We start from the raw sequence: 12148 nt of genomic DNA, 5'->3' as shown, positions 1-12148 counted from the left end.
ACCAAATGCGTTACAGAAGTTGTAAGTACATCATGATGTCAAAGATGTGGGCCTATATCACACACTCATGAACCTCTTGATATAAGATGGCTGTTTTTCATTTCTAAAACGTGTTAAATCATAACTAGACGTTTATAAGACATAAAACATAGACAACGTGCTCAGCATGAACTTGGATGGTTTGAAATCGTTTAAATTGCACCATGCTTAGTGTAGCTCTTGGCAATAGAAATAATAAATATATAGAAACGTTTATATTCAACAGCAACAATACTTACAGCACATACAAACAAGGAATGTCTGACAGTTTTACAAACACAATGGGTCCCTCATTTTCTATACAGGTGAGATATTTTTCCACATATGCGTCATACATAAAAGGAGTGCCATAACTACGAATCTGTATCAAATCTAGCAGACTACATAGTGTCCGGTATATATTATATATAGACATCACCTCAGCAAGTGCCTATAAAAGAAAAGGAAAAGGAAAAGAAAAAAAACTAGAACATGCGTCTTTTCTGGATACTTTTTGGGATCCTGTCAGAAACACATAGGCACGAGTCAGAAAAGAAAAGAAAAGAAAAGAAAGTTAAATATTTTCATTATAACAAACTTTGTACACTTGTTATAAACCGATGCATTGGAGGCATCACATAATCTATCATAATATACAGTGTCTGTGTACGTGTGTGTGTTTGCGTGTGTGCGCGCGCGCGCGCCGGGTTGTTCATATATATAAATGGAGTATACTACATCTGATGCTGAATCAGTAGAGCCGGTGTTAAATAAACAGTAAGTGATTGTAAAACCGGACAATTTGTCCACCGGAGAGAAATTCTGATTCACTCGTTTGGCAATCAAATGAAAAAGGCATACACAGCTGTCTGTCTCTTCCTTCTGTTATTTTTTTTTCTTCTCATGATTCCTTACTCATAATGCGTGCTGTTTGTTCAATTCGCATACGGAGCTTGCAAATATTCAGAATAATAACGTTAAAAATCTGTCACGTCTCACTCTTAATAAACAGTCTTTTGGAAGTTCTTTGAGGTCTTGCCATCGAGTCAGACTCAGAAAGGTAAGGTGTCGAGGAAAAGTTTGTCAATTATTGCTGGCGGAGGGACTAGATCTTCTAGTTTTAGGTAAAAGATACGCTGCAGACCTTGGGTACATAGTGTGCGCAGTTCAGGGAGCTTTCCCAAGAGTTTTGACAAGTAGTTGGGACGATTCAATCCACCGCCATTGAATGTCACTTGATCTTTGAGGCAGTTGACTATCTTGTTTTGGAGATCCTCGACTCTCTTGGGTTCCTTAAGCCCGTGTCGCTCTGAAATACGAAAGAAAAAAGGACAAAGATAAATTATTTCCGATGCATTAACGTCCTTTGCTTTGCATGCATTGTAGCGCAGCCAGAGTTTGAAAAGGAGCAGCCGCCTTTACGCACCTGTTACCATGGCGAGAGCTGCAATGCAGGAGAAAGCTGAGATGTCTATGTTCATGCTCTGCAAGTTGGAAGAAAAGTCCACGATAGAGTCCACCCACTCTCCAAATCCACGGACGCACTGTAGCCTGTGCAACACCACTCCATTACAAAAAATAAGTTTGCCTTCTACTGGGTTGGACCTGCAATTAATGAGAAAATGCAATTAATTACGCTTGCCAATAAATGGGAATTTAACAGCCTTCTTATTATTGGGCATAATAAAACCCAAAGCATTGAAGCTTGAAGGAGGAGCTGATGATTGTCTAAAGCTAAGATTGTTTTGTTTAATAATTACGCGGCTTACCTGTACGCCAGCCGCAGGACAAAAAGTTCAAGGAAGGCGGATTCAAAGAGGAGATCTTGGTCTTGCTTCGGTAGATCACAAAAGCCGGGGATCTTCTCCGCCCAGCCCCGGATGATCTCCATGGAGCCCGTCAGGAGATCATAGAACTGCTGGATGTGCTGCGTGTTGTCTCCACTCATTTGGTAGTCAGGGTTAGCCTGGAACTGGAATTTAATTTAAACAGCGCCTTAATGAGGTCCTTTAAAATATATAATCCGTGAAATTGCAAATGCCCATTTCCAAGAGGGAGAGGGTGCTTTTTCACGATTAAATTCATGTCTTTTTTTATTAAGTTCTCTATTTCAACGCAATTTACTTAGGGAAAAAATATGCCACATTAAAAGCCTGACACAGTTAGGAATTCGGCGATGTATTGCACACAACTTTCAAGGCAGTGAATTGTTACCTATAAAGCAGGACTAAATTAAAAAAGACCGTCAATCTTGTTGTTCTTTCTGTTTTCGCCCCGAGTAGTTGTCAACTTGTTTTGATTTTGAATAGCTGTGTGTGTTTTATTTCTGGGATCGTGGTACATTACTTACCCTGGAGTAGTCCAAAGCAGACATGGAGGGGTTGGAGTCCACATGGGTCCTAACAAGTGCGCTTATGAGGCTCACCGGCGGCGAGGGTTGGGAAGGCTCCTGTGGACTTTTGGGTTTGGATGGTAGGCGTCCTCTCCGACCTTTCAGATTATCAGTTCGGACAACTCCAATGGAAGAAATACATGACATATGAGTCATTAATTAATATGCCCTCCTGTTGTTGTCCGTAAATACTTAAATGTGGTATAAATAACAATCCTGCACTCTATTACGCACATGTCTCCACAGTGTATCCGTGGGGAAATATAAACTACTGTTATAAAATATGATGCATGGTCTAAACATACCTTCTCTCACCATTCCGACGACCATGCACTTCTGGAAACGGCAGAACTGGCAACGATTTCTTCGGCGTTTGTCAACAGGACAGTTTTTATTTGCTAAGCACACGTATTTTGCATTTTTCTGAACGGTGCGCTGGAAAGCAAGAAAAGCATAATGTCACTCTGCAGGCTTATTTCCAAGGCTATAGAACATGTAGAACACGGACTGTGGTTTGCTGCACAAGTGATGTAACGTAAAAAAAAAATGAAAAGATGAAAACGATATAATATCTTTCTCATCTCCTGTTTGGGACTGCGCTGTATGAGCCAACAAGAGGGAATAGACCGTCAGCAAAGACACACTCGTGGTCTTTCATATTTTACTTATTCCTTTGAGATCAACTATGGACAGATATGCTTGTCATATCAAGTTATTTTACGCAGCCACTTTAAGGTCTGTAATATTTAACGGGGTCCACATTGTATTTGTAATTATATCCGACGTTCAGCTCGTGTTATTATTATGTTTAAGGAAATTGTGCATGTTATAACTCACGGGCGCGGTGGATAATAATGAACACACTGCATATCTGTCATGTAATAACAGTAACACTGATTCATGGTTGCTGTCATTGTCAGCCCACCTTGAAAAATCCTTTGCAGCCCTCGCAGGTTCTCACTCCATAATGCTGGCAGGCTGCGTTGTCCCCACATACCGCACACAGACCCTCGTTTGATGGAGATCCTCGGGACGGGGGCGATGGCATTTGGCTGTCCACCAGCTGGTGCCCGTGGCCGAGCTGCAGGGAGTGAGGAAAGGCCAGACCAGCCTGTTTCCGTATGGCGCTGGGCACCGCGAAGCTCTGGCCGTCAAGGCCGCGGTGCACGCCCTGGTTGTCGTGGTTCATGGAGACGTGCAGCGGCCCGTCGAACCGCATCTGGCAGCTGGAAACGGGAGTGCCGGGCGGGGACTGCTTGAAGGAGAAGAGCGAGAGCCGTGACACTGGATTCTTGCGCTGGTCCATCATATGAGACGTGGCCGCAACATAGTTCTGGTGGAAACTGTGGAGGGAGCCAGGGTCATCCCACATGTGATTAGGCTGAACCTGGAAGTTTGGCGTGCTCGGGGCGTGAGGCGAGGAGGGTTTGAAGTACATAGGCCCAGAGTGAGCCATCATTTCTTCCGACTGAGGTGGCAGGTGGCCCTGCTGATGGTAGTTGTGCATCTGGACGTCCTCCACCTTGATAGAGGACTGCTCTCCAGAGTGGGGCATCTGATACAGACAGGGCGGTTTGACTTCGTAACTGGTGTTATAGTTGTCCATGAATGTACTGAAACTCGGGAGAGAAGTAGTGGCTGTGATCTCAGTGTTGGTCAAGTCCATGCTAAACTTAACAAACTCGGGTGTTAAGAAGTCGCAGCTGTATTCTCCAGCGGCGTGGTAGCTGTAGCTCTGGGAAGCGGGACTAGCTCCTTGAGGTGATGATCCATACTGAGCCTGAACGCAGGGCATGGCTGAAAACCAAACCGGTAGAAACACATCAGAATTTCCCAAATAAATGTTCAAACTGTTAAGAGTGTTCAATGTACTTTTACTTTAAACAACAACAAAAAAAAAGATGAAATGTGCTTTATATTTATAAGTGATTTCATAATAAAATAGGATGAAGCAATAAGACATCTGTATTTTTATTTATAAATAATTTTCCATATCCTACCTCAAGTCTTCTGACAGCTTTTCGGTGACACTTGAAATGGGTATTATCGGGAGTTGTATGGTTGTCCGGATTCAAGAAAGCGGCTCTGTTCTGGATCTTCCCCTGATAAGACACATCACTTTGACATTGGTTATGAAATAAAACAAATATCTAAACAAATCCCCACGAGATCCGAGAAAAATAAATATTGTCCCCCAACACAAATGCGCACAAACTGCAACCAATTTCTAATTACGCACTGCGTTTTACATTTACTAAACACTTTGAATGGATACAGACAAAATACGTGCATACAGGAATTAAACAGCATCAGTCGTCTTTGTCCTTTCTTGTTGCAAAGTGTGCGGTTGAGAGTGATAAACAGACCAACTTCCCGCACTTGACATTAGTGAGAACTTGTCTAAAAAAGCAGAAAGCTTTAAATTCTCGTGAAATAACAGCAGCACACAGATCTCCACAGTCTGTGTCAGACTCGGCTTTGGGAAGCAATGAATTCAGTTTAACAGCGAAAACAGACTAAAAGGAAACAAAATGTAAAATGTTCAGAGAAGGCGACGGCAGTAAAGCGCGGACAAAGATTACGTTGCAAAGAAATGAGTGAATCTTACCTTTTTCACATCAGGATCGTGGCTTTCAATCCATGCGATAAGCATGCAGGGGGTATTCATCAATTTCTGTAAAAGCTCCAAATCATGAGCGGCGGAACCCAACAAAGCCAGGCAGACAAACGGTGTGACTCCTGCTCACTGACAGCGACAAGAGCTTCGACTACCCAGTCTGGCCAATGTGGCTTTGTTTATGTGAGCTCTGGATGCCGTGGCCCACGTGTTTCACGGCTCGACGTCATCGGCGTCGACACCGACATGGACCAATCCGCTTGGGAACTTTCTCAAGCCCCAATTTTTCTGGCAAACGTGTTTGTCTTGTGGTATGTGTTCTATGTTGCTTCCCACATGGACATGAGCAGAGATGTAGTGGAAGGCTAAACCCTTCTGGGCTCACTTCAGACACTTTTGTGTTTGCACAGTACTTAAGTCAGGCTTGTTTTGGCCTGATATTAATCTGGGCTGTGATTTCATTGTGTCACTTGGCAAAGTAAATGAGACAGCTGGAAGGTTCTGCAAACTTTCTTTAAAACTATTGAAGTATGTAAGAACGTTTGCTTTCTCCACATCAAAACACAATCATTGCTTGTAAACGCAGACAATTCAGTTAATACAACACACAATATAATAACTTGTAAAGGTGCATCTTTTATAATCCAGTATTAAAACAGAGCTCACGTGCAGAAACAAGTATTGGGCTTATTCAGTGCCTGATAGTTGTTGTTGCGGTGTCAAATTGAGGACTGTACATTGGCACAGTTATGTCACAATGTGGCTAATACGCAAGACTCGCTACACTTGTATGAAATAGGCCTAATGAAGCGAGGGTCAATATTATTCTTTGTTATCTTCTGACAGGATTTCTGTATTTCAATTGTGTTCCAAATTTAGACCTCAGATGGGGTGGGGTCTGCGGGGCAGGCTGCCTATTCATAGAGCTGGTATAGAGCTGCTGGAGGAAGAAGGGGGGGGGGGGGGGGGGGTAATTAGTGGGCCTGAAGCCAGTTGTCATGAGGGAACCACTTTGGTCCCCAGAGAGGGAAACGTGATAGGAGCGGGCAGAATGGAGAGTGACGCAGAAAACGCTCAAGTTGACGCAGTCGCCAAAATAATCTTTTGGCTTTATTGTTCTGCAGCGATGGAATAACTGATCTCTGTGTAATCTTACACCAGCACCTTGTATAGCCAATGGAGTTGGCCTACATTTTAAAACATTCATATTGGCCTGGGCAGCAAGCCAAGGTGAGGCGTGAGCGTGCATATGGGGTGCAACAAGATGTGTGGAGACGTAGGGCCACATGCACGTTGCAGCAGGCAGCAAGCTGCGTCGTGTGTTATTTCTAGTGGATTGGCGCTTTATTATAGGAGTCACAGAAACAACCATCAGTGTCAAAGCAGTTTTTTTGTGTGTGCCCTGTACTCAGTGCCCCACAAGGACAGAGTGTGCAAGGAGGGAGAAAAAGGAAACTGTATATCATGGTTACACTCACCTCTAGAGGACACTATTGTTCACCAGCAATACATCAACCATCTCCTGTTTCTTACAATTAACCTTTTTAATTAACCTAACCCCATTAAGGCTGTTCACGCCCAGTCCTTTTCAGGTGGGCTTGGTGGCAGGATTTGTACATCACAAATTCTCCACACTGCACTGTGAATATTCAGGCAATAAATAATGCTGTAAAAGTTCTTGGTTTTTTTTTTGCCTCCTCTTTGCCTTCATGGTGCTAATTAGACCACATTTCACTTGCGTTTATTCCAGGAGGCTTCCTGTTCGTCAACACAAAAACTTTAACTGTGTGCTGAAATCTACTGACCACACATACATACAGTGTGCACATATCCAATTTAAACTATAGTTTCTGTGAAAACACTACAGGACGTGGCTTGGTCGCAATGTGTTTCTGTCATTCATTTACCATTTAGGTCTTGGAATGAAAACACAATTAGTCGTTTAATTGGCCATTTTACTGAAGAATAATTAACTTCCCATTTATATGCGCAATTAATTGACAGCCATTTGAAAGTGAGTAGTTATCTTTAATCACACAGAAGTCATTTCCTGAGATGATATTTTTAACTTTGTTTGAGGAAATGTCTACTGACATTACCAATTTGAGTGTGTGGGCGCGCGATTGTGTGCGTCAGAGAGAATGACGGACATGTTTTTTCATTGGCTTACAGACCGACACCGCTCTGTTAAAATTGTGTCTGTCTCCCCGGGTACAATCCGGAAATCTCAAAAAATACGCTTTATTATTAAAAATATAGATGCTGTCATCATGCCATTGTCGCAGGATGCTTATGGATCTCAGTTAAGGTCAGACCAGCGGCTGAAAGGTCGCCCCAGGTTGAGAACTGGAACGTGAGGAGTGATCACACTTGAACCAACTACTTTCTAATTTGGCTCAGATGGCAGTTTTTTTGGTTTTGTTTTTACGCAAAAGTATTCCAGGCAGTTTTTAGTCACTGCAACACAGCGCGGGTCCGGCTTACGTCAGCACTTACGTCACTTTGCAAGTGGTCCTCACATTACGGCGATCATCAAGCATCACTTGCATTTTGACCCACCAGTGGAATGATCCATTCAAATGTTGCATGTCTTCTGGACACAAAGATATCTGACCATGATATGAATCATAAGATCATACATTACCACAGACCACATGCGGCACCAGTGGCAGCCTTTGCAGATGTGACACAGCTTCAAAGTTCCAGTTTGACATGATTTCATTTTAGCTTAAAAGATATGGTCTCACTACTGTTGTGATGCGTTTATGTAGTGGACGAAGACTGTATGTGTTTATTTCTAGTTATTAAGTATTCAGATATACTTGACTAAAAATAATCATGTAGAAGTATCTCTTTCAGAGTGTTCAATGATTGAGGCATTCATGCAAAGAGGTGGAATGTAACAAACGTATATTTATTATAGTACTGTACTCAAGGCAGATTATTTTAATTAATTTAACTCTACTTCAATATTTCATTTTTCTACGACATTACACGACCACTCCATTACATTTTAGGGTCCAATATTGTGCTGTAGTTACTTTTCTGTTTATGATTTTAAAATACAAATCATGATCATGAGATTAAATATGTGATTTGTGACAGATTCAACTGCCAACCATCACCCTACAATGTCAAAATACATGCTTCCATGATTGTGCATCCAAAGATAAAAAACAACATCATCATTCTAACAGGCACCATTCAGCTGCATAGTGAGTACTTCTACATTGTATTTGCTTGCTCATAGTTCTGTACTTGTACTCAATGGAGTATTTATGCCTTGCTTTATTGCTACTTTGACTTAAAGATGCTAAATTCCAAATTCAGAGCATATCGATTGAAAGATTGCCTCCATTCGGCTCTCAACATGGCGACATCTGGACCACCTTGGTAGCTGAGCGGTTACAGTGCATATCATATAACCGGTGTGTCAATATAAGCTGGTTATATTGTTACAACCAAAGGCTCAAAGACTGCAACATAAATGGGAGACCAGACGAGTGTAAAAGCAGTAAATGAACACATTTATTTGAAGAATACATAAACTAAACTGAAGAAACATGGAGAGTCAGTAATCAGTCATGTCAGCATGCATGGAGGTGTGAAAATGTCTGAAACAAACAAAACAAATCAGCGGCCGTGTCAGCCAAAGGAAGAGGGGCGTCCATGTCCAGGCGGAGAGACTTTATAGCGGGAACTCCACCAGGCTCAGGTGGAGCTCATCAGCCGACGATCAACAACCTGAAAGACAAATTAGAGCCAGAAAACAGGACACAGACCCATAGCGGAGGGGAGGGGTCGACACAACATGCATCGTGTCTTTTCAAAATGAACTCCCTCATTACCTAGTAGCTCACTTGCCTAGCAAGTGACAAACAAGTGTCACGAGTTACTCAGGTGTCTAACAACTGACACACACACACACACACACCAACCATGTGTGGACTATCTCGCACTTTATTCTTCCTCAGTTGCTCTGATTGTGTAATAATGATGCAGGTGTGTTTACATTGGAGTTAATTGCAAGTCGGGTGCTTTGCATAATGAGTGCCTCTGTGCAAAGCAGGAGCATTTGAATGTTGTTGGTGGTCCCGCAATAAGTCAGACTGTCTTTATTCTGCAGGTTTAATCTAGTACAGCATGTCAGCCCATCACATGTTTTGCATGCCACATCTCACCTGTGAAGGAACTTGTAGAGTATAAGAACAGTATTTTCTAAGTTTTCTTTTTAAGTGTAGGAGCAGATGTATAAAATTGTAGAACAGGGAAATATTCTGTGAAGCACCACTTCCTCAAAATAGTATTTAAAGCACATTACTGAACAAAGGTGTGAAAATAATTGAGAAAACTGAGAAAAAGGGTTTTACTAATACGCTTTCCACTTCTTATAATTGTACAATCACTGATTGATCCACTTACTACTCAACATTAGTTAGCCCTGAAACTGGATGGTAAATTAGGAGGGAATTGATCCACTCACTTACACACACTTAAATTGAAGCCCAGTAGGTTTGCAAAATCTGCTGGTCCCTCGCACAAACCTCATTTCATTTCTAAGCACCAGCAGGTATCAAACTTTCTGAGAATTGAACAGCCCGACCCTGAAGGCATCCCTTTGCTCAGTGTCTTCTTTCCATTTCTAGATTCCCACTTTACAAGCTTAAATGTCTACTTAATATGCTTTAATGCCTGCTCTTTAGAGCCAGGGAGCACTTCATCACTTTTATACACCTTTATATAACACACTGTTAACTAGCAATGCCTTATGGAACAGCTTGTCTTGCAGCTGGAAGGTGCCTCCATGGTATGATGGAGGTACCTGTTCACCATTCACAATGAGACAGTAAAATGGGAATAGAGGCCTCTGCATACTGCTGCTGTCTATATCAGTCAACGATGAATATTCATGAATCACAGTGTCATGACATGCTCTGTAATTGGCAGCAACATTAGTAATGACACTGCTGGTATCAAGTCCCTGCATATTCATGTGGTGGGGCAATATTTCCTCGTGGTGCTGTTTTTTTTTTTCTCCTCCTGAAAGTGAAAATGTATTCTGAAGCTGCAGGTGTCCCTGGTGCCACAATCAATTGCCGGCTGGATTGTGCCCCAGTGAAAATCAGACAAACCATTAGTTTCTTTGTCAATCTCTTTGATTAATAATATATCTGAATTATAAAAGGTTGAGAGGACTCTTTAACAGTGTAAAAGTGAATCTCTTTGTAATAGTTATGAATGCCGGCCTTCAGGAAATATACCGTGCCATTGCCACTGGCTATTGGGCTTTAAAAAGATCACTGGTAAAAAAAAAATGTGTTGAAGACTTTGGCCTAAAAAAAAATAACACCAGAATTCTTGAATTATTCTGGTTGGATGAGGAATGAGCTTCTGCCCTCTAATGAGTCTAACAGTTTATCTCCCGTCCGAGGTTGAGGTGTGAGTAGATTTAGCAGCTTGCACAGACATGAGCCTGCTCATCGAGGTTACACGCTGATACTGGGCTCGCTGTGGCAGATTTCGTTTTGTACTGGAATTTGCTGCGACTCCATTTTGGCCCCACTAAAGTGTCCTAGAATGGATGATGAGGGAATTGGATAAAGCTTTGCCTAATCTGCAAGGCTTTCTCCTCTAAGCATGCTGTATGGGAGGATTTCTGTCCTGGTGGATTCAGTTTAGTGCAGTGCACCATTCACACTGTGGCGTGAGGAGGCAGACCTGGTTCTAGGCAAGGAGACGGATCAGTATTGAGATGGTGACATTGTTTCGGATAAAGTAAACTTCACAGGCATGGCCACTAGCCATGTTTCCAGTGGTAGAAGAGGTATTCACATCCTTTACCAAAGTAAAAGCACCAATACAACAATGTATGAATACAACAAAGACAAAGTACACACCAGCGAATGAATCCTGTGTATGTAGCATTGTAAGTGATAGTTTTAGTTATATACAGCACATTATAGCCATCTGAAAACATTATAAGGTGCGTCAACCAGACACTGCTTTTTTTTGCAAGAGGTCACAAGTCAAACAGGTTGTTAATCGGAAAAGTAGCTATCGCTGCGAAATATATTTGTTGTAAAGAAATACAACATTTTCCTCTGTAGCTGCAGTATGAAGTAACATAAAACCTTACATTTGTAACAGTACTTGAGTAAATGCACGTAGTTACTTTCCACCACTGCATGTTTCTCTAATAAAGTCCTGCGAACTGACAGAAGATCAGATCCATACATCCTGAATGCAGCCTAACAGCCACACTATGCCTGCTGTTAGTGTGGTTTCAACAATGAAATACTTACACTGTGCATTGCAGGAGGAGGCATGGCATTCCACAAGGCAGTAATGGGAACTGTTGTCAGTGCTGGAGGAGGCTCGCATTGTCTCGCCGCACTCGGCCGGCAGAATACAAGAGAAAGCAGGTGAGATTCCCTCAAGTGTTGCAGAGCAACGCTGATGTGTGTCGTGTTGTTAACAAAGTCTTATTAATATTATTGGGAGGTTTCAGACTCTGTTTGTTGAATAGAACATAAACAATTGGCCTCATATTAGATGATGGTTGGAACAGAATTACATTTGATGTGTCACAGATCATAAATGGGATAAATACTCAGGAGCAGGGACTCGTTTTAGTTTTCCTGAATCCTGTTCACTATTCTTTCGAACAGATGGTAGATTGTTCGGTGCCTCTGTAAAGTCTCTGACTGGCTGTCATTTGTCTCTTTCTGTTTTGCTTATTTTAGATAATCCTGTGCCGTAATCTTCTTTACTAAGTACATGTGTTGCAATTCGTCAAGTTTCCTTGTCAGCACGTCTCAGTGCCTTCCGTCTGCGTGCCACATGGAGATTGTGTGATTAATCTAGAAAGACAATGTTTTGAAATGTTATTGGGAGTGGAATGTAAATAAGCATGTGATGTATTGTTTTTTATTGCTTGATGGTGTCTGACAGCTTTGTCACAGAAAATGCATGGCTTTTTTTTTTCCTGAATCAATCATAAGGAATATAAAGACATATGCATAATAATGAAACACATTTATTAATGTGTACTGTCCCCTGGAGTCACATGACAATGGAATTGATGACTGGTTTTCTTTTGCACGGATGCTGTAGGCCCACGT

General features: G+C 41.9%; 1 protein-coding gene across 1 annotated transcript; it reads right to left on the bottom strand.

Moving 5' to 3' along the window:
* Positions 1 to 286: 286 nt before the first annotated feature.
* Positions 287 to 5118, bottom strand: nr4a2a (nuclear receptor subfamily 4, group A, member 2a). The gene is made up of 8 exons (XM_079276670.1): positions 5019 to 5118; positions 4411 to 4512; positions 3336 to 4207; positions 2716 to 2845; positions 2369 to 2532; positions 1788 to 1990; positions 1445 to 1623; positions 287 to 1327 (listed from the first exon to the last, which is right to left on the bottom strand). Exons 3-8 carry the CDS (start codon positions 4203 to 4205, stop codon positions 1071 to 1073), a joined length of 1803 nt encoding a protein of 600 aa, XP_079132796.1. The 5' UTR covers positions 4206 to 4207; positions 4411 to 4512; positions 5019 to 5118; the 3' UTR covers positions 287 to 1070.
* Positions 5119 to 12148: the final 7030 nt, after the last annotated feature.

The sequence above is a fragment of the Melanostigma gelatinosum genome (assembly GCF_949748355.1).
Source record: "Melanostigma gelatinosum genome assembly, chromosome: 10".
Classification (NCBI taxonomy): domain Eukaryota; kingdom Metazoa; phylum Chordata; class Actinopteri; order Perciformes; family Zoarcidae; genus Melanostigma; species Melanostigma gelatinosum.
This window is presented reverse-complemented; position numbering and strand designations above follow the sequence as displayed.

Bases quoted from the DNA above. Each gene is read 5' to 3' on its own strand.
- nr4a2a (XM_079276670.1), bottom strand. From the start codon at position 4,205: ATGCCCTGCGTTCAGGCTCAGTATGGATCATCACCTCAAGGAGCTAGT. The intron at 2,533-2,715 runs GTATGTTTAGAC...CTTCCATTGGAG, and splicing joins CGTCGGAATGGTGAGAGAAG to TTGTCCGAACTGATAATCTG. The intron at 1,991-2,368 runs GTAAGTAATGTA...ATTAAATTCCAG, and splicing joins CTGCTTTGGACTACTCCAGG to TTCCAGGCTAACCCTGACTA.